Source organism: Hylobates moloch, unplaced genomic scaffold (genome assembly GCF_009828535.3).
Source record: "Hylobates moloch isolate HMO894 unplaced genomic scaffold, HMol_V3 SCAFFOLD_10, whole genome shotgun sequence".
Classification (NCBI taxonomy): Eukaryota; Metazoa; Chordata; class Mammalia; order Primates; family Hylobatidae; genus Hylobates; species Hylobates moloch.
In genome coordinates this window covers 64,196,273-64,222,261 of record NW_026652285.1, presented here as the reverse complement: position 1 = coordinate 64,222,261, position 25,989 = coordinate 64,196,273, and the positions used below count along the sequence as shown (strand labels likewise).

The 25,989-nt window shown below is 43.6% G+C and overlaps 1 protein-coding gene across 1 annotated transcript; it reads left to right on the top strand.

Annotated features, from left to right (window-relative positions):
* Nucleotides 1-9,232: 9,232 nt before the first annotated feature.
* On the top strand, nucleotides 9,233-23,931 carry NFIL3 (nuclear factor, interleukin 3 regulated). Its single transcript, XM_032164520.2, has 2 exons — nucleotides 9,233-9,406; nucleotides 22,070-23,931. Exon 2 carries the CDS (start codon nucleotides 22,242-22,244, stop codon nucleotides 23,628-23,630), a length of 1,389 nt encoding a protein of 462 aa, XP_032020411.1. The 5' UTR covers nucleotides 9,233-9,406; nucleotides 22,070-22,241; the 3' UTR covers nucleotides 23,631-23,931.
* The last annotated feature ends 2,058 nt before the right edge of the window (nucleotides 23,932-25,989 follow it).

The window sequence follows — 25,989 nt, the reverse complement described above, 5'->3', positions numbered from 1 at the left end:
TTTGCTACATAAGTAAATGAACATATGGAATTATATCTTCCTTGTAATATTGATAATTGTTTTTTTCCTGTCTCATTGCAATGGCTAAGACCTTCAAAATGATGTCAAGTAATAATGAGTGTCCTGTTTATTTTCCTACTTAAATAGGAAGGACTTTATTGTTTCACCATTAAATGATTAAATTTACACTGAAAAAGAATGCTTTTCAGATATTCAGTAGTAAAGATAAATATTTTTCAGTAACAAGGAAGTTTTCTTTCCTAGTCTGCAGTTCAGAATGTTTTCCTTTTATCACATCAAAATAGCTATACTTCTGACTACTCTCTAGCTACTTTAGCAATATATATCATACTCCAAAAAGTGTACTAGAAAAGACTTCCCTAAGACCTTCTCACACTAATGCTTTACAAATCAACCTCCCATTTGTTTTCAGCTCTGCCTTTGCACAGCAGAATTAAGATCTGGCAAGAAACTAAACAACTTCACTGGTATATATAGGTTCTTATGTGTCAGCAACAGTTTTCATAATACTGCAAAAGACAAGAAAATGGACAATTTCTCTGCAAGACTGAGAGTCATCTTTCTCTGCTACTTTTAGTGAGGGACATGTTTTCAGGAAACCTATTTTTGGGACTATTGCTGCACTTTGAATCTTTCACAGGTTCTGAAAGAAATTGGCTGGGCCCAAGTTTCCCAGAAACCGGAGCCTGAATCAAAGCTCCTGTGCTAAGCCTTTCTTGGGAGGTACAATTCTACAACTGCAAGAGTAAGAGGAAAAGAAGAGGAGACAGAGAAATAGGGGAAGTACATTTATAAGGACAAGGTACACTATCAGGTTGACTACAGTGCCCCACGACAGCACAGACTGTGGCTGGGATTTGGGACATCATGCCACTAAACCTTGTAGAGAGGAGGCATTTATCTACTGTTTCCATCCCATCTCCTGTAACTCATGGCTCAGAACCTGACGGTGTGCCAACTACCCTACATCTTGGGCTTGTGTTACCTGCCCCAGGTAGCCCCTGGGAAAGACAGTTTCCTGGCCCTCTGTGCTTGTGTGAGTTTCTAAGTGATGGGAGGTGCCCATCTGTAAGCTCTGTCCATCTTACTTGGAGCCCAGCAGGAAAGCATTGAGAACCCAGGAAGACCCAAGTTAGCTGCCGGTGGTAGAAGAGGGAAAGGCGTCCAAGACAAAGCCTCTCCAGTAGCAAGCAAGGGAGGCTTGGGACAGGTGAGGCAAAGGGGATCCAGGAAGGAGACACACTGGGACTTGCAGAGAGGTCATTTTTACAAAGGAAAGTGGTGTTTTACTTATGCATTAGGGGAAAAGTCTTGTGTGGTCTGGGTCATTGAGCAGCACAAGTCCTGCACTGGGAACCATCCCAGATAGCCAGGAGCAGGAACTGGAGCAAAAGGAACTCTGAAGCAGCATAGCCCAAGTACAGACACTCCCTGAAGGCCAAAGTCATGTCGGCTTCCACTGTGGTTAAACTGTTCAAGTCCAGTTCCACTTGTTTCTGGTCTCCAGCTGGCTTTCTCTCATGGGATGAAGACACGCCCTTTGTAATAGCACAGGAGAGCATGTGCCAGTGCATCCCTAAGCTCAGGCTCCGTTCCCGTGACACCTTTCCCCTCTCCATGGAATGGCAGAAGGATGAAACATCTTAATATATGTGATGCGCCCAAGATGGCGTGTGCATGCTGTGGTGTTTGAGCAGTATTTGTTATTATTCTTACTGTGTAGAGGAACTGAAGCATATATAGCATATGTAAAGTACTATTGTGCTGTTTCTCAGATGAAGAAACTGAGGCATCAAGGTTTCATGTGACTTACCCATGGCCACCCAGCTCTAGAGTCCAGGCTTTGAACGATTTCCCTGCACTAATTCTTAATATGTGACATTTGTGGGAAAAAAAGCATTTAAAACAATGTGTCCTTTTCATAGAATGTGTTCTCTGGAGCCAGCTATACTCCTGCCTGCCTGAATAACGTACTGGTTGGTTTTGCTACTCCAGGTCCCCTAGGCCTGGGCCTGGTCTACATTTCCACACTGCGCTCCCATGCCGACCTTGCAAAACCCGGGTTTCCATCAAGCTCTCTGCCAGGACTTGTCACTCCCCAAGGTTCCCTTGGTCACCAACCACACTGGCTTTGCTAGGCCTGGGTTTATGTGGTACTCTCTTGAGGCATGATTCCTGCCTGTAGAACACCCACACATCTTTAAGACTTTGGTCATAATCCCAGCACTTGGGAGGCTGAGGTAGGAGGATCACTTGAGGCCAGGGGTTTGAGACCAGCCTGAGCAACACAGTGAGACCCTGTCTCTACAAAATGTTTTTTAAGTAGCCTGGTGTGTTGGCATGCACCTGTAGTGCTAGCCGCTTGGGAGGCTGAGGCAGGAGGATTGCTTGAGCTCAGGAGGTCAAAGCTGCAGTGAGCTATGATCATGCCACTGCACTCCAGCCTGGGCAACAGAGCAAGACTCTGTACCAAAAATTTTTTTAATAAAAAATAAAAACTTTGATTAAATTCTACCCTCTTTCAGGAAGTACTTCTGCCTCTGCTTCAATGAAATGTGGGTCTCCTCACCTTCAAGCCCCTCTTGGTACACAGTCTGGTCTTTCCAGTGACAGTTACCACACCATGACAGTATTCGAGTTTTGCTTTTAACCCACCATCCTCATCTTCCCATTAACCTCTAAGGGCCTGGCTTAGTTTCTGGCCCCTGCTAAGTAGTCAGTAAACATGTATTAAGTGAGGGAGTGAGTGAATGAGGGCCAAGACTAGAGCAGGCATGGGACATCACTCAACTGTTCAAGGGATGCCTGGCACCCAGCAGGTGCTCCATAAATGGAAGAACGAATGAATTCCAATCCCCATCCACCTCTGTTATTCTTTCTTGTAGATGTACGTGCTCACTTGTTCATCTGAATTGAATAGGATCCTGGCAGCGTAACAAGATTTATTATGTATATGTAATTAATATGAACATGCACACACATACACATGCACACGCACAAGTATTTGGTTGATGATACTATTTTTCTGATGCATATTGATTCTTTTATTGGGTTAATATTAATAATAATAGCTAACACTTGCTAATATATCAGGCACTTTCCTAATCAGTTAATAGGTATTAATTTTATCCTCAGAACAAGTTGAGATTGATACTATAATTATAAATGGTTGTCAAAAGGTGAAAGTGAGGCACACAGCAGACGAGAAAAGTAAGTTGCCCACAGCCACAGAGTTCCTGAGTGGCTGTGGGCAAGCTGGGATGTGGACACGGGCCTCTGTATCTGGGTCTTCAGCACTGGGGCTCTACTGCCTGCAATTCCTCGTGACTGCCCGAGAGCTGGCTCTTTTACCATCCTGCCAGTATGCGGACTCACAAAATCCTCCACAGATGTACATGCACTGCCTGAGAGCAGCATCACACAGCAGCAGCTGAAAACACAGTGGCAGCTGAATCTTAAGCACTTCTGAAAGTTTCTCAGAAGACCAGAAATGTGGTCAAGCACCCAATTTCCGGACTTCTTAAGTGCATTTACCAAACTGATAGCATTCGCTTTAATCTCTTGCTGAAACAAACCACTCCTCCAGAAGACAACTTTTGTCTCTGGAGTGACAAAAGTCGGTGGGCAACTCAACAAGGTAATTTTCTCTTGTCCATGTTACAATTAGGCCAAGGGAAGGTTATGAATGAGCTGGTGCTTGCCATAGCTGCTTTGCTGCAAATGCCACATTTGCAGTTTTTCTTTTCTGAGATATATATGCTGGTGGCATGTTAGTCAACCCATGCTAATGACAGAAGGAACGCGGCCGAGCATCTGGTCGGCTCCCTCGGGTTTCAGATGAAGGAATGGACATTCAGAGAGGTGAAATGATCCCCTTGGTGAGTGTGGGGTACAGAATGCACTAGAATCTCAGCTTCTGAGTTGCAGCTGTGTAGCTCTTTCCAGTAAACTATCCTGTGCATGACTTCACAGAAATGTTTAGATAAGCTTTACTTCGTTGATTTGAACTGGATTGCAGTGTGGACCTGTCATGTCTTATCCTTCATGAAATGATTTTTGTTAGAACATATTTCACAATTTTCTATTTCATGTACTCATAGCCCTGCTAGCTGTGTCCCAGTTGCTGGCTGAGTGCTGCCACAATGCTTGCTCCATCGCCAAGATTTTGCAATGAACACCATTAGCTGCTCCCACAGTCTTGACCATTTTTAGTGTATTCTCCTGCTTCCTACCCACCTTTTTTTGTTAATGTCCCTTATTTTGGCACTCTTACTCACATATACCATTTAATCTGAATGAATAAAAATGCTTACTGAAATGTGTGCCATCTGTGGTGGTGAATTTAAAGACATGTTTCAGTTTTTGTAATAGTGTACTTGCAACATTTTCTCTTCTTTGCAAAATCACCTCTTTCTGGTCTTTTCCTGGGTCCTTTGGAAGTGCTTTGAAATGTATTCAGACCATCAGCTGGTTTTGTCTGGGGAAATCATGTCGTTGGTGTAGAGATCTAATTTCTCTCTTAGCTTGAGCAAGAGCTGTTTAATAGGAAACATTTTGGCTTCCCATACTTTAAAGCCATTGCTTCTACAGGGAATGTTATGTGACCGTCTTCTATTACCCAATTTCCCACAAAAGCTAGTTTTTGAAAAAGAGGGCCAAGCATGCTAATAGAACTCCTGCTAATGGAGCCACATGGCAAAGTTAGGGGATTGAGAGGCAGAGGCTGGAAGACAGTTGAAATCTTAAAAACTACAAAGTCTAGGTTGTGGCTGGGATAGGTAGGTGGCAAGAGCAAAGGGAAAAGTGGACGTTTGGGGGAATGAAGGAATCCCAGGGAGTAATGAGGATCTGAATGACTGGAGAAAGGCCAAAGGAAAAAACTAAGAATGAATACAGCAAATCAAGATAAGTAAATTTAAAAAGAGAAAAGGTCAACAAAGGTAGAAAAACTACAAGAAAAGGCAAAGCGGAAGAGGAAGACAGAGGTGAAAGATTAAAAATGGCACGAAGAGCAGAAATAAAAGTGCATGAGTGATGGAAAGAAATATAATTCCAGGAAGTTTCTGCCTCAACAGTCAATGACTCATTGCATCAAAGCCAAAATCCCAGCAAAAAGCACACACTGATGGGCGTGGGGAGGAGAACCTCACTAAGGCTACCATGCTAGCTCACATCTTAAGCCCTCCACTTGAAAACAAAACAGGTCTGGTGCTGTGACTCACACCTGTAATTCCAGCACTTTGGGAGGCCAAGGTGGGAGGATTGCTTGAGCCCAGGAGTTTGAGACCAGCCTGGGCAACATAGAGAGACACTGACTCTAACAAAAAAAAAACATTAAAAAATTAGCCAGGCATGATAGTGTGCACCTGTAGTCCCAGCTGCTTGGAAGGCTGAGGTTGGAGGTTTGCTTGGGCCTTGAGGGGGGCGGGGGGGTCAAGGCTGCAGTGAACCGTGATCACTCCACTGCTCTCTAGTGTGGGCAACAGAGCAAGACCCTGTCTCAACAATAACAACAACAACAAAAACGATATGCTATGGATTCCTAGAAACTGAACTTCTGTTCCTGGAGTTTAATAAAAAGACACAAGATGGTCCATAAACATACTACAGTGGAAAGAAAATGGTCCTGGCACACAGGAGCCCTGATGCAGGCTGCCGGCCACCAGACCAGACAGGAGGTCACCAAAGGGCTTTTAGTTATCGAAGTTTTTTCTACAAAGAAATCCAGAAGTCCAATGCACAAAACAGATAGGGTGGAGCTGCCCAGTTTGGTTGCCAGGTAGGCAGCCTGCTTTTTAACCACTGAGTCCCCCCTCTCTGCCCCCTGTTCCCAGGACATCTCTGTAGAACTCAGAGGACTCAGACTGTCCAGCCTCTGGGTAGGTAAGTCCTGCAGTCTTTCATTTTTTTAATGAATTGCTTGCCTAAACTGAAAATCAGGATATTTTACCAAAAAAAAAAAAAAGTCAATGTTCTTCTGAATAATTGGAGCTGTGGGCTCCTGGAAACAGCAACTGATGAGAGCTGAAAAACAGTCTTCTTCAATGGGTCACTTTCTTTTTGCCACAGTCCACATGTGGCTAACGTCCTGAATTCTCATTATCCATCTGACTTTACAGCTACTCCTGCCTAGTGAGGTCCACTGTAAAATCCCCGGGATATATATATGGCCTCTTAGGGATGTTCCAGCTCAAAACATTCTGCAGCTGTAGAAAAATAATTACTATATTAAATTAAATTGTTACTAAATTACAAATTCCTAGTAAATTCCCATTTTAGTAAGGAGAAGTCACTGTTTTAGTCATTCTGTTCTCAAGCTATAGCTCTTAGATTTGCTTAGTCAGAAACCATGTTGGCAGTATAATAAAATGAATTAGAATGTGGTTGATTGTCTTCTGCTGGTAGTTCTCATCCCTGTCCAGGCAACTCCTCCCTTGCCCCTGCCCTCAATCCACCCCTAGCACTGAGAGGTTGCTGAGAGCAAGAACCCCTTCCTCCTCCTCCTGAGAACCTCACAGCCCAGCTCCACCATCAGGCACATGCTGATGTCTTCCTAGAAGCCTCCCCACCCTGGTTAATTTGTTTCAAGTATCTTAGGTTTTTATGCTCCATTTACTCGGGTTAATCTACAAATACTTACCTACTCTGTGAATGTTCTAGGATATAATATTAGATACATCATCACTTGGGCCCTGGGGACAGATCCTTCATCCTATTGTTTAGTGGTGTCCTAATCACCAGGAGGAGCTAAAGAGTTGTTTTCTAAGCTGGTATCTCAGATACCTTTCACACTTCCTCTGATTTCCAAGTTAGATGGTAACAATGAATGATGCACAAGTATAATACATACACAATCTAAAATACTCCAAGTAAATATAGGAGCATTCGATTTCAAAATTCAGCATAAAGAATAAGTTTACAGGTTGAGAGAATTACTCCAGCATCACTGCCTGGGGTGGCTCCAGGCACGTTCTTTACCTATCTTGAAGGTCGAGTTGTCTTTAAAGAAAGACATTTACTACCCATTCTACAACGGCTTTGAAATTCCACGAAATTATTCAAAATGCAGAACAAGGTCAGAACACGTGAAGGGGATGGTAGATTATGCACGACAGCCCTGGATTTCTAGACAATAGCTGCATTTCTGACCCCGAAAAGGCAACTAATATGGATATGATTTTTATTTCATCTAAGAGAGGTTTTCAAAGCTATAAATAGGCATTATAAGGTTTTGGCAAAAAGGAAACTATCAGTAAATTTGAGAAAAGTGGCCAGGCACAGTGGCATGCGCCCATAATTCCACTACCAGGGAGGCTGTGGCCGGAGGATCCTTTGAGCCCAGGAGTTCTAGGCCAACCTGGACAACATAGTAAGACCCCATCTTAAATTATTATATATGTATGAGAAAAGTGGAAATTATAAACTAAAATCAGGATTTGTTCTCATGAAGGTAGTCAAGTTCGGAAAATGTGTAGTCGAGGGGATGTGGTTCTTGCATTAGTCAGCACCGGGAAGATGGTGTCGGGGAACACGCTAAGCCCATGTTGTAAGTCTGAGTTTTCAGAGCCTTGTCAGCAGAGCTGTACTACCAGATAAATTACGAACAAGAGTGCGTTCAAAACCACAACGCTGCCCTGGAAGGCTTTCCAAAAACCCAACTGACAGGTGATAAAAATTTTTAAAATATGACTCGGGTGACTATGATATTAACTGTGCAAGAAGGGGAAAGGTAGAAAAGACAATCTTGGCGAGTAGATCTGCTGCTCATGGCAGACACTAGGGATGGTACCTGGGTGTTCACTCTGCTCTTCTCTTTACTTTGGTTTTTGCTTTTTAAAAACTAAAGGAGCAAAAAGAAGTGGAAAGTCGTGGAGGCACTCGGCCCAGCCCCCACGTAGTTCAAGGACAGCAGGAGGGAGCTGGCTGGTGGATGTCCTGCCCACCTGCCACACTCCGTATTTGGGCAAGCCTGTGAGTCACTGTCGGGAACATGGCTCCCTTCGCCAAGGCCAGCACTGACCACTATCCATGTATGGGTAAACGAAGGGAGTGTGCCACGTGCCTTGACAGTCTAGCGCGACGACTTAAGAAGTCGCGGCTAGGTGCTCTTTTTCCCATTTTTTTACGTCTGTTCCGTAGCCCGGGAATTTGGGAGAGAAGACTACCGTATCTAGTTAGACGCAGAAATAACACTAAGCAGCTATCAGCTCAAGATCACAGGAAGAGATCCCGCGCGGTCGTCCCAAGCCCCCAGCACCAAACGACAGTGGGCGTCCCAGCGGGGCGCACCCCAGCGCGGACCTTCACATCCTGCCAGGAACGCCGCACCCGGCTGGCGGGGGTGGGTAGATGGACCTCAGCGAGCCTTGTTTCCCAGTCGTGTTACGCAACAACTTTGCAGCCGTCATCTTCGCCCTAATTGTGCAGGGGGCGGTGTTTGTGCGTGGAGCTTTCCCTCCCGGCTCCGTGCCGTCGCGGCTCTCGGGAGAGGCGCCGGGGCATTTTAATCGCTGCCTCCGCCGCGCAGCCCTGCGCAGCTGCCCGGCCGCGCCAACCCCTTCCCCGCCGCAGCGCGCCCCGAGTGTTGGCAGCTTGCCAGCCACCACCCCCCGCCTTCCCTCCTGCCCACCCCAAGGTAGAGGGCTCCTCTCGGGAGTGTGCGGGGAAGGGGAGGCCGAGGTCCCTGCCACGCCCGGGTAGCCGCAACCCGCAGTGCTCAGTCGGCAACAGGTAGCCCGGCAGGCTGCGGCTCTCAGGAAGACAAAAAGCGCCTCTGCGAGCGAGTGAGGGTCGCGGGGTGCGCAGAGCCACCGCGGCGACCGGGAGGGTGAAGGGAGCCAAGAGCGGACGGGGCGGTGGGACGGGGGGCTCCCGGGCTCCCCTGCAGGCTCGCTCCGATCGTGTCGGCCGCGCGGGCCGTTGCGCAACACTCATTGCGCCGGGAATGGGGCGCCAGCCCTCGCGGGCGCTCGGACAGCGGTGGCCCTGGCCGGGGAGGGACGCGAGCTGGTAGTGGCGCCGCCGCGGAGGGGGAGCTGAGGGCGGGGAGGCGGGGCGGGGCCGCGGAGAGCCCGCCCCGACCCGCCCCTGCCGGCCGCGGCCATTGGCGGCGGGCCGGGGGCGGGTGCGGGCGCGGCGATTGGGGCCGCGGCCGCCAGTCACGCGGGGCTGGCGGGCGGCGACGTAGCGCGGCGCTCGGAACTGACCTACTAACACACATCTCTCGGCGCGGCCACGGCGCCCGCGGACCCGGCGCGCCCGCCCGCCTTCCCGCGCCGCGCCCTCGCGGCCCTGGAGGCCTCGCCCGGCCCGAGCCCCGAGCGCCACCGGCCCGACTCCCGGCCACCCCTTTCTTTCTCCTCGCCGGCCCGAGAGCAGGAACACGGTAAGCGCTCCGCCCACCGCCGGCCGGGGGCCCGGCGACCGCTCCCCGGGCGCGCTGCGGGCGGGCAGGCGCGGGGTGCGGGCCGCGCTGTGTGCGGGGTCAGGCTGTAAGCTGGGCTCGCCAGCGGCGGCGAGTGCGCGCGGGGCATTCATTACATAAACTTTTGCTGCCTTGTCAGGATGGGACTCGCCACCTTAAGGTGGCTGCTTTGATTGCAGCGCCTTCGCGCCGGCACGTAGTCCTGGCTGGTTTGCGCTCTCCCCCCGCTGCTGTTGCATAATGTCTCCTGATTTCAGGAAAATTGATGTTTTGGTAAAGAAGAGCGCCAGGCAGGCTGAGCCCTCTCCGAGCGGGAAGATGCTCTTTCCTCTCTAGTGTCTTTCTTTCTCCTTCTTTCTCTGGGGCTGGCGGCGTAGGGGGGAGAGGAATGGGGGGTTGAGGAATGGGGAATAGTCTTAATTTGCTTGGTGAGAAAAAGGGTTGGTAGCGTGAACGGTGACGGCATTCGGAGAATGCCTGCGCGGCATTTGTTTGTGTCAGGGGCTGTGTCTGCACAGACGTTTTCCACCCTGTTTGTCGTCAGCGTGTTTTACAAGCCCTCGGGAAGGTTGTGGGATTTGTCCTTTCATACATTGCATAATCTGCCCACGGTGAAATGTTGGCAAGAATTGCGGGCTGATGTGGGAATATGCGCGTATGTGTGCAATGATTTGGTAATTGAGGCGCAGCGTTGGATATTAGATCGTTATTTACGTCTGCATCACGTCCCAAATAAACAGGTTTTAAAACGATACTACAAAACCTAAAAGCAAGAATTGCTCGGATTGAATTCTGATCTTGGGTACTACTGGGGTTCGCCCTTTCAATGTTCTCAGCTGTTATTTTTAAATCTGGGACGAACCATTGTGACGTTTACCTCCCCACCTTCCTAATTTTAATGCATTGCATTCGATCAGCTCTTTTTCTCACCTTATTGTCATCGCTTTTTGAGACACGACAAGACAAATCACATAATAGTTTCCTGGAAATGTTGCATTATGTAACTGCCGAATTTGCTGGCAGTGAGCATAGAGAGAGGGAGCTAATTACGTGATTTTATAATCTTGCTACAAAGAAAGTAGGACAGTCTCAGCCTTTAAGAATGTCACTATAACAGTTTTTTTTTTCCTTAAGGATATTTTAAACAGTAAAGTAGACAACCGGGTAAGCATGGAGTTTGCTCATGCTGCCGAATGTGTGTCTTTTGCCCTAAATGAAACGCGCGTTCTTCTAAATTTAGCCCTATCACATTTTAACAATTGTGGCCTCGCAGTGCTATTTCTGGTGTTTTCTCTAGGGCTGTGTGCAAATACAAGTTCAAGGCCATTTGCTGTAGTTTTAACTCCACGCCTTCGGAGACCTTTGATAAGATTGTATTTTTAGGAAGGCATTTCGCAGCGCCCGGTGATTTGCTGGATGCTGGCTCCCATTTATGTTTTTAAAGGACACTTTAGGAAACTGCTGTTCTCTGAGAACAGCAGGGAATGGCCAAGTGTCATCTTCTGTTCTTGGCTTTTGTAAATAACAACAGTAAGTGAGGTCAGAAGTATTTATTTACCTCCAGACCAGATATGACCTATGGGAAGCAGATATAGGTTAATAGATTGTATTTTTGTCTGGATACCCTAGTTTTACTCATGTGAAGATGTATGAATATGTAATTTACCCAAATATTAAATTTCTTCCTGGACTGTTACATAGTGATTATGTGTGAATATATGTATATGATGGGATGTATATAACGTAATATTTAAATTAAATGCAGGGTTTTTTTTGTTTTTTTTGTTTTTTTTTTGGTGGGAGGTGGTGGGTGGACGTCTCTGGAACAGAGTATATTACCCCAAATAATTGCAGTCGCTTCCCAAGAAGCTAGTTGCTCTAGGCTCTAGGCCCCCAGCTTCAGACCCCGACCTACTTTGCGAGCTCGGGTGGGAGTCCCGGGCCTGTAGGGGCCGCGTGGCGCCACCTTCCGATCGCGATCTCCAATGCCGCGTCCGTGCGGACCCCAGTGCGCCGCTCCCTCCTGCGGGCCGGTAGGGTCTGCGAGAATCCGGGGCTGGGGGCGGGTCTGGTAGTGGCGGGCGGGGACCTCGGGTCGGGACCGAGAAGCGCCTCCGGGCGGCAGTTATACTGGGACTGCTCCGTGGCCTGCGCTCCTCCCTGCCCCCTCCCCACATTCCTTTGTTCTGGCGCGGGGGGTCCTCGCGGCGCCGAGGCCCCGCTGCGCCGCCCACCCGGAGGGAGGAGGGTCTCTGGGAGGCGCCGCGTGGGGGCGCGGCCCGTGGAGCCCGGGCGCTAGGGACCGGCCGGGGCCGGCGTACGGGTGCGCTCTGGGTTCGCCCAGGCCGCGAGAGCTGGGGAGCCAGGGAGCCAGGGACCCCGGCGCCCGCACAGGGCAGACAGGGGCAGCGCGGGCGACCCGGAGCGCCTGCGTCTCCGCCGCCCTCCTTCCAACAGGGCAAATCCAGGGGCCTGACTCCGCGCCTGTTCTGCGGTGAGGTTCAGAAACCTGCAGACACCTTTGTTCCCAGAGTCTTCATTGTATTTCTGAGCCAAGCGCGTATCCATTCTTGAAGTGAAAAAGACCTTAAGAAAAACCTCCAAACGTCCACCGGCCACAGAAATTGGGGGTGGGGGCGCTCCAGTATTGACAGTGATTAAAAGGAAGGCCTCAGCTTGACTTTGGCCAGTTGAGTTGAGCCGATTTTTTTTAACCTTTAATTTATGTGGTCAAAGGCTAGAGGAGAGAGAACACTGATCTCCAGAGTTCAAAATAAAATCTAAACGCCCACATAGACGCTGCTGTCCAACTGTAAAACTACAGTACTTTCATCCTGGCATAAAGACTTCCAAGATTGTACCCATGCAGTAATTCACAGTGAATTCATGGAGACATCACAGATGTTCTCCTGAAGCATATCAACGCAATCTGCTCTTTGTTGAAAACTGACCGAAAACTTACTTTCTTTGGCATCATATCCTACACCCCTATCCCTAATCAGTTTCCTTCTTGTTACAGGCAGTAGTTAGAGAACAGGTTTCGGTGAGGTACAGATCCTAAGAGCACAGGCCCTGGGCTCACAAGAACCCTGGGTCCCAGGCCCCAGCTTGTTATCTTCCTCCACTGTCCTGATTTCCATCACTCTCCAGGGTAAACTGAGGGAATAAAACCTGTTGACCTAGTTGGTTGTGAGGAGTTCAATAAATGTTTCCTGTATTATTGACCAGGAACCAGAATCGTTGTGTGTATGTGTGTGTATTTACCTTCATTTTTCTCTTTGTAAATCTCTTCGCAGTAATAGTAAGGATTCGTGTTGGAATTAAGTCTGTAAGATCTTTCTTGAGATACTTTTTTTGTTCTAACAATATATATATTTTTTAATTTGCCATTGTGTTCAATGTTAATTTCAGTTTGAGGGGAATTCCTGACAGGATTGCAGAACCTCAAACTTTCCAAGTCATTGGGTTAATGTTTTGGGGAGCTGCTTGAAGGAATAGAGAGATGAGTCGATTATAGTAGCAGGAATGAAGTGGCAAGTGCCATATTAATAGCTCAGCTTTTTCCAATTCCCTTACACATTCTGACTCGTTTTCTGTAGCCTGGATGATTTCTCTATCTAAAACTTTGTGGTCTGAGATCAGCAGTGGATGGTGAGACCCCACAGATCAGTTCTCTTGTAGGGGGTATATGTAGCCTGAAAACTAAGGCCAGTCCTGTGAAACTGTTGATATTTGACCCTTTTGACCAAATTTTCATTTGGTTTACCCTTACACTTGCGACATAGGTCAGGGCTTCAGTAAGAGTCATGAGCAGCAAAATCAGCCTGGAACTGATAGGCATCGTTGCCTTTTGATACTGATCGTTCTTCAGAAAAGAGATAAAGAGTATTTCCTAAACACATACTCTGCATGTGCCAGGCAGTGTTGAGGGGCTCTGTTATTATCCACATTTCATAGATGAGGAAATGGAAACTCAGAGAAACGAATTTGCAGCCCAGGTCGCAGAGCCTGAAAACCAGATGGGGAAATTTGCACCTCAACAAAGTGTATTCTCACACTCACTGTAGTTTTTGAAACAATTTCCTTTTCTGGGTTAAAGACTTATTTTTGTGCAGTGCAGTTATAACATCACTGTGATGCAACAGCCTGAAAATTAAAACCCTTTGTGAGAGGCCTTTCGGACGTTGAGCAACGTGCCTGACTCACCAGCTGAGTGGATTTTTCTAGTTGACCTTGCCTTGGTGATTAGAGTCAATTTCAAGATGTAAACGCGATTGCAGCATGGAATGGAAAAGGTGCAGTCATATTGCCTGGGCTTTATTTTTACCCAGGTTAAACTCATATACTTCATGATTTCCATTGTAATCCAGATGCCATTGATGCTGTTAAAGTTGTTTATTTTTAATTTGTATTGAGGAATGAGAGCACACTTGGGATTCAATTCAAAATAAAACAGAAACAATGTAATTGAAATTTCCTTTAATATTCATTTCTTGTTTTTGTAAGGTATGCCTGTATTTCACAGGGTTTAACACATTGTTTGATATCCTGTTATTTTTCTAAATTATATTTGAGTTGATTTCTCTCCAGGTTGGACTTGTATGAGAATGTCGAAAGACGTTGACCTTTGATCACAGACATTACATAAGAATTTTTCAGTTTCAAAATGAATTTTTATTACTACTACCCTAGTTATCTTTCACATTTCTTTGTAAGTGACTTTACTGTAGTTAAAAAAAAAAAAAACACCCAAAACTGTTTCTCATATGGCTTTAATAAGAGCATAAGCTTGCTTTTATGATAAGAAAGTTTACTAGAGATTTGCTAGATGCCATTTGTTAATAATCTGTGCTTTGAGGACTCAGTTTCATAGGACTCAGAATGATGTTTATAAGCCTTTTAGTTATCAGAACATGATGTCTTTTATTAATTAGCTTTTTAGGGGTCTTAAATAGTAATTAACTGGCCTTCAAATAAACACTACAAATAAGCATTTAAAAATCCACTCTATTCATAAGGTAGAAAATGACATTTATAATCATCCACTGACTAGAAAAGTGGAAAAAGAAATTAAAAAGCCAAGTGAAGCAAGTTGGGATGATTCTACATGATCATTAGAAACTTTCAAAAATTTTCTCGGCCTGACTGCCCCCGGAGCCCACCATTTTTGCCATCATTACACCATGTTGCATGTATTACTTATTCATTGGAGAATTTTCTACAACTGGGTTACTTTGTGATTGTTGGTGTCCTTTTAAGATTTCAGATTAGTTGCTACACTGATCAGTTATCTTTTCAGAAGTTTCAAGATATTAATAGTCCCCACTTTTAAGTTTTTATAGATTTTTAAAAAATTGTTACTGTTCTGTTTTTCCCCCACGTTACTACCCATCTTTAGTGAGAGCTGTTCTTATTTCTCAAGCTGTGCAGTTAATTGTTTGGTCGTGCTAGCATGTATGTACTTACTCTGTGCAGGCTTCAGAATAATTTAATTGTGTATTAAGTTTCAAACACTGACGACCTCTTAAAGAAGAATGTTAAGTTATACTATTTCATATTTCAATTATTTAAATTACATCAGTGATGTAATAAAATGCAATGTTGTCATTGTATTTATTAAATTTAAATTTAATTTTCAGCTAGTCCTTTGTTGAACTTGAAATATTTTCATTTATCATAAACTGGATCAGGCTTTGACACATTTATTTACAGAGGCACCCAAATAGAAAAAGTAGGTCAATTTGTTGCTATGATAGAATAGATTCTGGCAGTGTGCGAGTGTGTGTGTGTGTGTGTGTGTGTGTGTGTGTGTGTGTGTGTCTTGCCTGTCTTGATCAAGTATACATTTCTAACTTTGGGGTAAGCTGCTGCTTGGGGACAGAATGGCCCTTAGAGAGGTTTAACGTAGTTTTCTCAGTTTAAAAATCCTTCTCTTTTTCAATGGGATTAGAAAATTCTCTTGCAACTTCAGTGTTTTCTGACTGAGTGTTTTCACTCCCCATTTCCTCTGGGTTGTACATGTGTAGTGAATTCTTTTCTTATTTCATCTCTGCTTTTAAATACTAGATTGCTTTCTCATCCATGAAAAGAAGTAAAGCATTTCATTGACGCAGATACTGTGAATTTTACCCACAGGAAGAAAATGGAGGGTTAACATATTGCTAGTATTCATACTTTAAAAGTATAAAGAGATGTGAATTGATTAATTGATTTGATTTTTTCATGAAAATGACATTTATCTAAAAAATAAGCATCTGCTGTCTTACTGGAGAGATGGCTTACAGTTTAACATAACTTAGGTTTACCTTGAAGACATTTTTTTTTCCTTTACTGTTATCTATATAACAGGGAGAAAACAACACATTCAGAGAGTAGAGGGAAAATAAGATAATTCTATACTGTTTCCAAATCATTGGGTGTATCAAATAGTATTTCATCTTCTATTGACAGAATTTTAAAAACAAAATATATATTGCAATTTGCAATAAAACCCTTTAGAGATAATTAATAACAAAATGTTCTCAGAGTAGCTTTTAATGTTTAGACTATTAGTAGGATTTCAGATGATTGAAACAAAGCATATTTATTCTTTCCTTTTGTGGAGCTTGGATTGTTAAACATTAGTTCTGTGAGAGACCAGGGAAGATAAAGGTCTATCATAAACATAAGTAATGAGATAACGCCTCAAGGATAAATTTGGTCTAGAATTATTGTTATGAGGTTATATTCTTTTATAGAATTTTCTAAATCAAATCTTGTACTTAATTAAAAACAATAGGGTAATCTGACTTAAACTTTAAAAATCCAGGCTTATGAAATATAATTCTTGCTATGTAATTCTTGCTTAGAGAAGTAGTGTGATGGACTATACAAAAGCATTAATTAGTGATGGCACCTTCAGAGTATGTATGGAAAAATATGTCAACTGGTATGTAATAATACCTGCTCTTAAATTTCTCTTTTTTATTTGTGTTTTCAAGGAGAGTCATGTCATCTAATGTGTGTAATGAAGTTAATCGTGCTGAATACACTAACATCATAGAATTGGCATGTAGTGTCAATTATTCACCAAAAAAGAAACTTAAGCAATGACTAATATACCACAACATTAGATGTTGATTTGAAAAGATGATGCATAGATGAAGTAATTGTTAAATTAATCATAAGGGAAAATATTGAGGCTTGAAATAAATTTGTTAGGTTAGCATAAATCCTGAGGCTTTTTGAAGGCATCGTAAACTACTTTTGCATTTGCTTTAAGTTTATCGTTGAGGGGCATAAGGAGAGCTCAGAGCCCATCGGTGCCCAACCGCTGTGTGGTCTTGGGAAGGTCAGCCTGTCTTTTAGCTGATTAATCTGCAAAATGAGAGGGTCAGAGAGACACTGTGCCCCGCCTCATGTTGAAAACAGATTACACTCTTGGATTTGTCAAAAAAAAAAAAAAAAGATCATAGGTGACAATGTCCACAGCTATCATATTTCTTTTTCTCTATTTAACATAATTAGAATGGCCAGGAGGTTAAAATTTTAGTAAAGATATGAAAATGAATAAAATGTTTTCTCAATTCATAAATAGTGCCAGATCTGAAACATCTAAGGAGGATGGAGAAAAGTTCTAGATAGTATCTTTGCTGGCTAAAGAAGTTAAGACAGCATCTAAGAGAAGTTAAGGGGCCAGGCGTGACAGCTCACGCCTGTAATCCCAGCACTTTGGGAGGCTGTGGCAGGCGGATCACCTGAGGTCGGGAGTTCAAGACCAGCCTGACCAACATGGAGAAACCCCGTCTCTACTAAAAATACAAAATTAGCTGGGCATGGTGGCACATGCCTGTAATCCCAGCTACTCGGGAGGCTGAGGCAGGATAATCGCTTGAACCCAAGAGGTGGAGGTTGCGGTAAGCCAAGATCGCGCCATTGCACTCCAGCCTGGGCAACAAGAGCAAAACTCCATCTCAAAAAGAAAACAACAAAAAAGAAGAAGTTAAGCTAGCATAGTGCGTTACTGCGCCCAAAGCAACTTAGTAAAGGGATATGTATTACTCAGAAATGAAAGTGACACAAAAGAGAACTGTGTGTAAATGAGACTGCATTGCACAGATGCAGAACCACCTGTGAAAGTGTAGGAGAGAGTAAAGGAACTGGGCCAGAATGTACGCTTTGCCATTTAACTAGCTGTGTGACACTGGGCAAGTCACTTGACTTCTCTGAGCCTTAGTTTTCTTATCTGAAAATAGTCACCAAAAGTGAATGAAAGAAAGCAGGTCAGGCTCCCAGTGCCCATTCTGTGGTAAGTGTTCAATAAATGGCACCTATTATGATTGTTTTTGTTATTATCTCCATGACAAGAAGAAAGCCTGCACCCCAGGCCCATGTCTCTGCAACTCTGCACTCAGACCTGGTTCCCCTCTGCTCACTTGTTTGTCTCCCACCCACCCACGACTGAGTGCCTGGTCTCGGGAGTTTGGTTTTTCTCTCCCTCTTTATGTGCCCCCAGTCTCCCCTTGTGCCCAGTACACAGTAGGTGCTCCATATGTGTTGAATAAACCAATTAATGAATAAGAGAATCTCTCTGTTAATAAGTAAAATATCTTCTTTACAATTCACATAACATTAAAAAGAAAGCATCAAAAAAGTTTTCTGGTTACAAAACTCTCTTATATAAGGTATATGGGTGACTGGCGATGAAATGTTGAGCACCTAGTGTCTTCAGGTTTTTGCTAGAAGACAAGTATAATTTCCACCCTGAAGTAATTCGCAGTGTAGTTGGGCACAAAAGACAAACATGTGGAAACACACACAGTGTATATGATTGTGCCTCTCTCCGTATCATCCCACAATGCTGATAAACTCTTTTCAACACTGCAAGATTATTTGATACATAATATTACAGAAAACATCCTAAGATAGTATGGTGATTTGCCATTGAGTTGTAGAGATCATGAATGTAATACAAACAGATGAGAGCAGAATCACAGATTTATAGTGACATGTCATAAAATTCAAATAGGAAGAAGATGATTAAAAACAAATGAGGTGGCCTGGTGAGGTGGCTCATGCCTGTAATCCCAGCACTTTGGGAGGCCAAGGTAGGCAGATCACCTGAGGTCGGGAGTTCAAGACCAGCCTGACCAACATGGAGAAACCCCATCTCTACTAAAAATACAAAAGTAGCTGGGCGTGGTGGCACATGCCTGTAATCCCAGCTACTCGGGAGGCTGAGGCAGGAGAATTGCTTGGACCCTGTAGGCGGACTTTGCGGTGAGCCAAGATCATACCATTGCACTCCAGCCTGGGCAACAAGAGTGAAACTCCGTCTCAAAAAAAAAAAAAAAAAAAAAAGCAAATGAAGTTTTCTGTAAGTTAATGTACCAACAAAGTTGTAGAGATGATAAAGTAGTCATATTTAGACACCTAGAAGACGTGAGTTAAAGAAATTTTAAGACAAATGGGCTATTTTAGTTAAATAGAAGTAGGATTGTGAAGGCTCCTTCCCAATTGGGCCCCAACCTTGAAAAGGTCCTAGAAGTTTAGGAAGAGTAACTAAGGCAGACAGAATGGCGGGGCATTTCAGAAGCATTACTGCAAATCTAGTAAGTGAGGCAAAATAAAGGAATCTGATTTTTTTTTTTAAGAAGGAACAAATAAGATAACGCATGGAAGAGAAAGATTCTCAGGTGGAGAAAATAACCAGAATAATAGTCTGCAAGGGATCATATGATGTGTAAAAACTAAAAGTGGAAAAAAGTAGTGGCCGAGAGTGTAGTGGAGATTTGAAAGGTGCCTTGGGAAAGGTCAGTGCAACTATCTTCTTTAACTGGGATATCTTCCTCTTTACTTCTCCACTCATTTTACTTTAGCAGGAGGACTTTGCTGAATGGCAGAGTGCAGACTTCAACAGAGGAAAGAATCCATTCAATATGTAAAGGAAACTGGGTTTTCATGTTAGAGGACAAAACCTAAATGCAAATTAGAGGAAATAGTATTGTTGGCCGGGCGTGGTGGCTCATGCCTGTAATCCCAGCACTTTGGGAGTCCGAGGCAGGCAAATCACCTGAGGTCAGGAGTTCAAGACCAGCCTGGCCAACATGGTAAAACCCCCTCTGTACTAAAAATACAAAAAAATTAGCTGGGCGTGGTGGCGCGCAACTGTAACCCCAGCTACTCAGGAGGCTGAGGCAGAAGAGTCGCTTGAGCCCAGGAAGCAGAGGCTGCAGTGCACCAAGATTGTGCCACTGCACTCTAGCCTGGGCAGCAGAGCGAGACTCTGTATCAAAAAAAATAAAAAAGGAAATAATATTGTTTAAATGATAAATAGGAAGATTCCTTCTCTGCGACATCACTGCTGATTGTGACACACTCCTTGCCTTCATTTCCCATTAAAGTTTCATTATCAAAAAACAAACAGAAACTTGGTATTAATAATCACAAATTTCTCTGAGTTATGACTAGCTGTTCCCTTAACTATCTTGGCTCAGTTTAATGGGCAAAAACCTGGCATGAAACATTATTCTTTACGATCCTGAAATTATTACATAATTCCTTTCATTCCTTCTGGAAAAGACAAAAGAAGCTGGCAGGCTTTTCCAATTGATAAAAGTAAACTTCATTTTATTAGTCATTGTGAAACTAGGCGTAAGAAAGAGATAGTGACATCATGTAAGAACATTACATCTTTTTTTTTTTTTTTTAGACGAAGTCTCGCTCTTGGCCCCCAGGCTGGAGTGCAATGGCGCGATCTTGGCTCACTGCAACCTCCGCCTCCTGGGTTCCTGGGTTCAAGCGATTCTCCTGCCTCAGCCTCCCGAGTAGCTGGGATTACAGGCGCCTGTCACCACGCCCGAATAATTTTTGTATTTTTAGTAGAGACGGGGTTTCACCATGTTAACCAGGCTGGTCTCGAACTCCTGACCTCAGGTGATCCGCCCACCTCGGCCTCCCAAAGTGCTGGGATTACAGGCATGAGCCACCACACCTGGCTCATTACATCTTTTTAGTATGGTAGGATAAAGTGCCACTGTGTGCAGATTGTGCTGATGGAACTGTTGTTGTACCACGTCTATTTTATGAAAAATATTACTGACTGAACATTAGGCAGAGAATCAGTGTCTAGAAACACAGTTAAATTCAAAAGCCCCCATGCAATGATTGCTATTGGAACATAACATGGATTTTATTATCTCAAGCTAAGGCAACTGTCAGGCCAAATTTGTACTGTAAGTATTTCATCAGTGGAAGAGGAAACTAATGAATGATTCTGTTTTTGAGTTCTTATATTGTACTTGAAACTAATTCATATAAATGAAAGAAATTTTTTTCTGTAACTATATTCTCTTGGTTTAAAATAATTTTGTTTCAAGAATGCACTATACTTTTAAAAACCCCCTTTGAATAGTAAGTTTTTTTTGTTTTGTGTGGGTTTTTTTTTTTTGACAGAGTCTTGCTCTGTCACCAGGCTGGAGTGCAGTGGCACGATCTCAGCTCACTGCAATCTCCGCCTCCCAGGTTCAAGCGATTCTCCTGCCTCAGCCTCCCAAGTAGCTGGGATTACAGGCACACGCCACCACACCCAGCTAATTTTTGTATTTTTTAGTAGAGATGGGGTTTCACCATGTTAGCCAGGATGGTCTCAATCTCCTGACCTTATGATCTGCCCGCTTCGGCCTACCAAAGTGCTGGGATTACAAGCGTGAGCCACCGTGCCCTGCCTAGTAACTGTTTTTTAGTTCAAAGCTACTATGTAACTGAAATCTGAAATCTATTTTGACAGAATTTTCAAGATCACAAAAAGTATTTTGGATACTTCGATCTTGAATGTTTGATAGAACAAATTCAGAGGAATCAGAAAAAAAAAATTTCTAATCTCTTAAACTCAGATGCTTATAAAGAGATGGCTTGATGGAGAAGAATCCTTTTCATTTAGTTGCAGTGAGTCACCTGGTGGAATTTGCTGGGATATAAGCCTACCAGGCAGTCAGGGATGTGATAGGCAGGTTTATATCCACGTTAAGGTGTAGATTAAAACCAACAGCTCTGTTGTTAATGTGGCTTTTACTTTAGTTTCTGTAGAAGAAGTTTGTCTCCATTTATATGTTATTCCATATAGGAGTGCAGAAGTTTTTTTTTTACTCACGTTAAAGTTTACTTGGTAAAGTCCCTTTTAAGAGGTGAGCATATTTGCTTGGCAGTGATGTAAATATTAGGTAACATGATTTAGAAGCACCACGGTATGCATGTACTGTTTAGAAACTTACCAACCAGAGGCTATCTGTCACTTCCTTCCTGTAATTGCCCACACCCAACTATTTCTCCATTTCGCCTCATTAAATACAGCCTTCCCCTATTTCTCCCTGGGCAGAGGTTATTTTATTTTTCCCTTACTTTCCTGGACCACATATTCTCTTACTGATAGGTCTCATTAGGGATTTGTCCTTTACAGCTTTATAGTTTAGGTATTTGGAAACTTATTTCCTTTTTAAAAATGCTAACTCATTGAAAGAAAGAACTGTGGCCGTGCCTCATCTGTGCTTGTATGCCCTAAATGCTTAGCATATTTCCTTGTACATAATTTGTAATAAACATTTATCCAATGAATAACTGGGTTTGTTTTTTATTCATGTATTGCAGATAACGAAGGAGGCCCAACTTCATTCAATAAGGAGCCTGACGGTTTTATCCCAGACAGTAGAACAAAAGGAAGAATATTGATGGATTTTAAACCAGAATTTTTAAAGAGCTTGAGAATACGGGGAAATTAATTTGTTCTCCTACACACATAGGTAGAGTAAGGTTGTTTCTGATGCAGCTGAGAAAAATGCAGACCGTCAAAAAGGAGCAGGCATCTCTTGATGCCAGTAGCAATGTGGACAAGATGATGGTCCTTAATTCTGCTTTAACGGAAGTGTCTGAAGACTCCGCAACAGGTGAGGAGCTGCTTCTCAGTGAAGGAAGTGTGGGGAAGAACAAATCTTCTGCATGTCGGAGGAAACGGGAATTCATTCCTGATGAAAAGAAAGATGCTATGTATTGGGAAAAAAGGCGGAAAAATAATGAAGCTGCCAAAAGATCTCGTGAGAAGCGTCGACTGAATGACCTGGTTTTAGAGAACAAACTAATTGCACTGGGAGAAGAAAACGCCACTTTAAAAGCTGAGCTGCTTTCACTGAAATTAAAGTTTGGTTTAATTAGCTCCACAGCATATGCTCAAGAGATTCAGAAACTCAGTAATTCTACAGCTGTGTACTTTCAAGATTACCAGACTTCCAAATCCAATGTGAGTTCATTTGTGGACGAGCACGAACCCTCGATGGTGTCAAGTAGTTGTATTTCTGTCATTAAACACTCTCCACAAAGCTCGCTGTCCGATGCTTCAGAAGTGTCCTCGGTAGAACACACGCAGGAGAGCTCTGTGCAGGGAAGCTGCAGAAGTCCTGAAAACAAGTTCCAGATTATCAAGCAAGAGCCGATGGAATTAGAGAGCTACACAAGGGAGCCAAGAGATGACCGAGGCTCTTACACAGCATCCATCTATCAAAACTATATGGGGAATTCTTTTTCTGGGTACTCACACTCTCCCCCACTACTGCAAGTCAACCGATCCTCCAGCAACTCTCCGAGAACGTCGGAAACTGATGATGGTGTGGTAGGAAAGTCATCTGATGGAGAAGACGAGCAACAGGTCCCCAAGGGCCCCATCCATTCTCCAGTTGAACTCAAGCATGTGCATGCAACTGTGGTTAAAGTTCCAGAAGTGAATTCCTCTGCCTTGCCACACAAGCTCCGGATCAAAGCCAAAGCCATGCAGATCAAAGTAGAAGCCTTTGATAATGAATTTGAGGCCACGCAAAAACTTTCCTCACCTATTGACATGACATCTAAAAGACATTTCGAACTCGAAAAGCATAGTGCCCCAAGTATGGTACATTCTTCTCTTACTCCTTTCTCAGTGCAAGTGACTAACATTCAAGATTGGTCTCTCAAATCAGAGCACTGGCATCAAAAAGAACTGAGTGGCAAAACTCAGAATAGTTTCAAAACTGGAGTTGTTGAAATGAAAGACAGTGGCTACAAAGTTTCTGACCCAGAGAACTTGTATTTGAAACAGGGGATAGCAAACTTATCTACAGAGGTGGTCTCACTCAAGAGACTTATAGCCACACAACCAATCTCTGCTTCAGACTCTGGGTAAATTACTACTGAGTAAGAGCTGGGCATTTAGAAAGATGTCATTTGCAATAGAGCAGTCCGTTTTGTATTATGCTGAATTTTCACTGGACCTGTGATGTCATTTCACTGTGATGTGCACATGTTGTCAGTTTGGTGTCTTTTTGTGCACAGATTATGATGAAGATTAGATTGTGTTATCACTCTGCCTGTGTATAGTCAGATAGTCCATGCAAAGGCTGTACATATTGAACATTATTTTTGTTGTTCTATTATAAAGTGTGTAAGTTACCAGTTTCAATAAAGGATTGGTGACAAACACAGAACTCCTGCTCCATTGCATTTGATTTGATGGAAAAGAAAAATCAATTTAAGTTATAAAAATAAATATTAAGATATTTTACATTTTATATGGAGGAGTTTTCTCCCCTGAATAAGAGAAAACTGAAGTGCTAAGTTCAGCAAATAGTTTGTTTTTCCAGGCTATCAGTTGGAAAACCTTCTAAAGAGAAAGAAAAATAACAGTGAATTTTTGTGCATTTGAGACTAATTCACTAAATTACTTTATATTATATATTTTTCTGTAAGATTATGTTTTCTCTATAATTTTCTTAAGTATAAAAATCCAAGTTGTTTGGTAACAGCCTCTTCTTAGTTATCTACCCTTTAAGTATGACACATGGATGTGGATAGTTGAGTCACTGACGCATTTTATTAAAGTCTGTTTTAAAAGAGCAGATAAAGACTGAGGATGAGGCATTTTTATGTTATTACAAGTCTTAACAGTTCTAGAGTATAACAATCTAGGGAACTAAGCTAAACACTATTTAGTTTCTAAAATTTCAAAGAACACGTCAATTACCACATGCCAAAATATACAATCTGAGTATATATAATGACATTTTAGAAGATTTATTAATGATGAATAGGAAGAATGGCTCTATATCTTCAGATGTTAGCTTAAAAATTATAGAAATCCCCAAAAAAAGAACTTCCTAAGTAAATTGAGGATAAGACCATTATTGGTTATTTGTCCAAGACACTCAGTTGCCATAATTATAGAAGTAAGCGTGGTCAAACGTGGACCAAGTGCTTCAGTTGCAATGCATGACTGGCATCTGCCTCTGCATCTGGGGTGGGGTTGGGGGAAAGTTGTGGGGGTTGGTAGGTGGGCTGGGCGTTAGTCAGGCACAGCTTTCTCCAGAGATAACTGCTCACTGAAGCCCTCTCCAGAATCATCTCTTTCCACACTGACCTCTTTTCTATTCTAGAAGTGGGTAAAAGAATTGAGCAGTCCTGGAACTGGTGCAGAGTGACAGTGACTCAGCCCTCACTTCTCACCTGCATCTCATGTTGGCAGGGAGGCAAAATGCAGGCAGGAAGAGCCCAAGGGTAGCATCCCGTTTTAGGAGCCTGCAGTCTGTGACTGTCCGCTTTGAGCACAAGCCTGATTTTTGATATGCTAAGTTTCCTGCACTTTCATATTTTTAAAAAGGATGGTGCCTTGTATTAAAGGCACTGCCAGTAACACAGACACACAGGCCATCCACTTTGTCCTTTCTGCCACAGGGGTCACTTTTCTCTCTGAAATCTCCTGGCTCTTAGGGAAATGTGCTGCCTGGCTCTGCTCTTGGCCTTCTCTCTCCAGTATTTTACTAGCGGCTGGGTGAAGCCCAAAGGCAGACTCTTCTCATTTGTGAAAGTTATAAAGCAGGGAAGGAGAGCTAAAATACCCGATGGGAGTCAGGATGCAAAAGCCTTTGACGGCCTAGATGGGTGGGATTAATCTAACAACACGAAATATAATAGGGATACAATGTAAAGCCAGGTTCTTACATTAAAAACAAAACAAAAAAGCAACTATCCAAATTCACAATTGGGAGAAAAATCATAAAATAACTACTTTTTTTTTTTTCTGAGATGGAGTCTCACTCTGTCGCCCAGGCTGGAGTGCAGTGGCTCCATCTCTGCTCACTGCAAGCTCCACCTCCCAGGTTCACACCATTCTCCTGCCTCAGCCTCCCGAGTAGCTGTGACTACAGGTGCCCGCCACCATGCCCAGCTAATTTTTTGTATTTTTAGTAGAGATGGGGTTTCACCGTGTTAGCCAGGATGGTCTTGATCTCCTGACGTCGTGATCTGCCTGCCTCGGCCTCCCAAAGTGCTGGGATTACAGGCGTGATCCACCACGCCCGGCCTAAAATAACTACATTTTTAAAAATGAGTTTTAGTTCCCTCAAGCTTACTAAGAGTCAACAACAGTGGAATGTTGGGTTGTGTCAATGCAAATAGCATTCCAAGCACGGGTAGCTGTCCTCCGTACCTGGGGTGCACGCTTGATAAGAGGTGCAACAGCAGACATTCCAAAGGAGACGGGAGAGTTT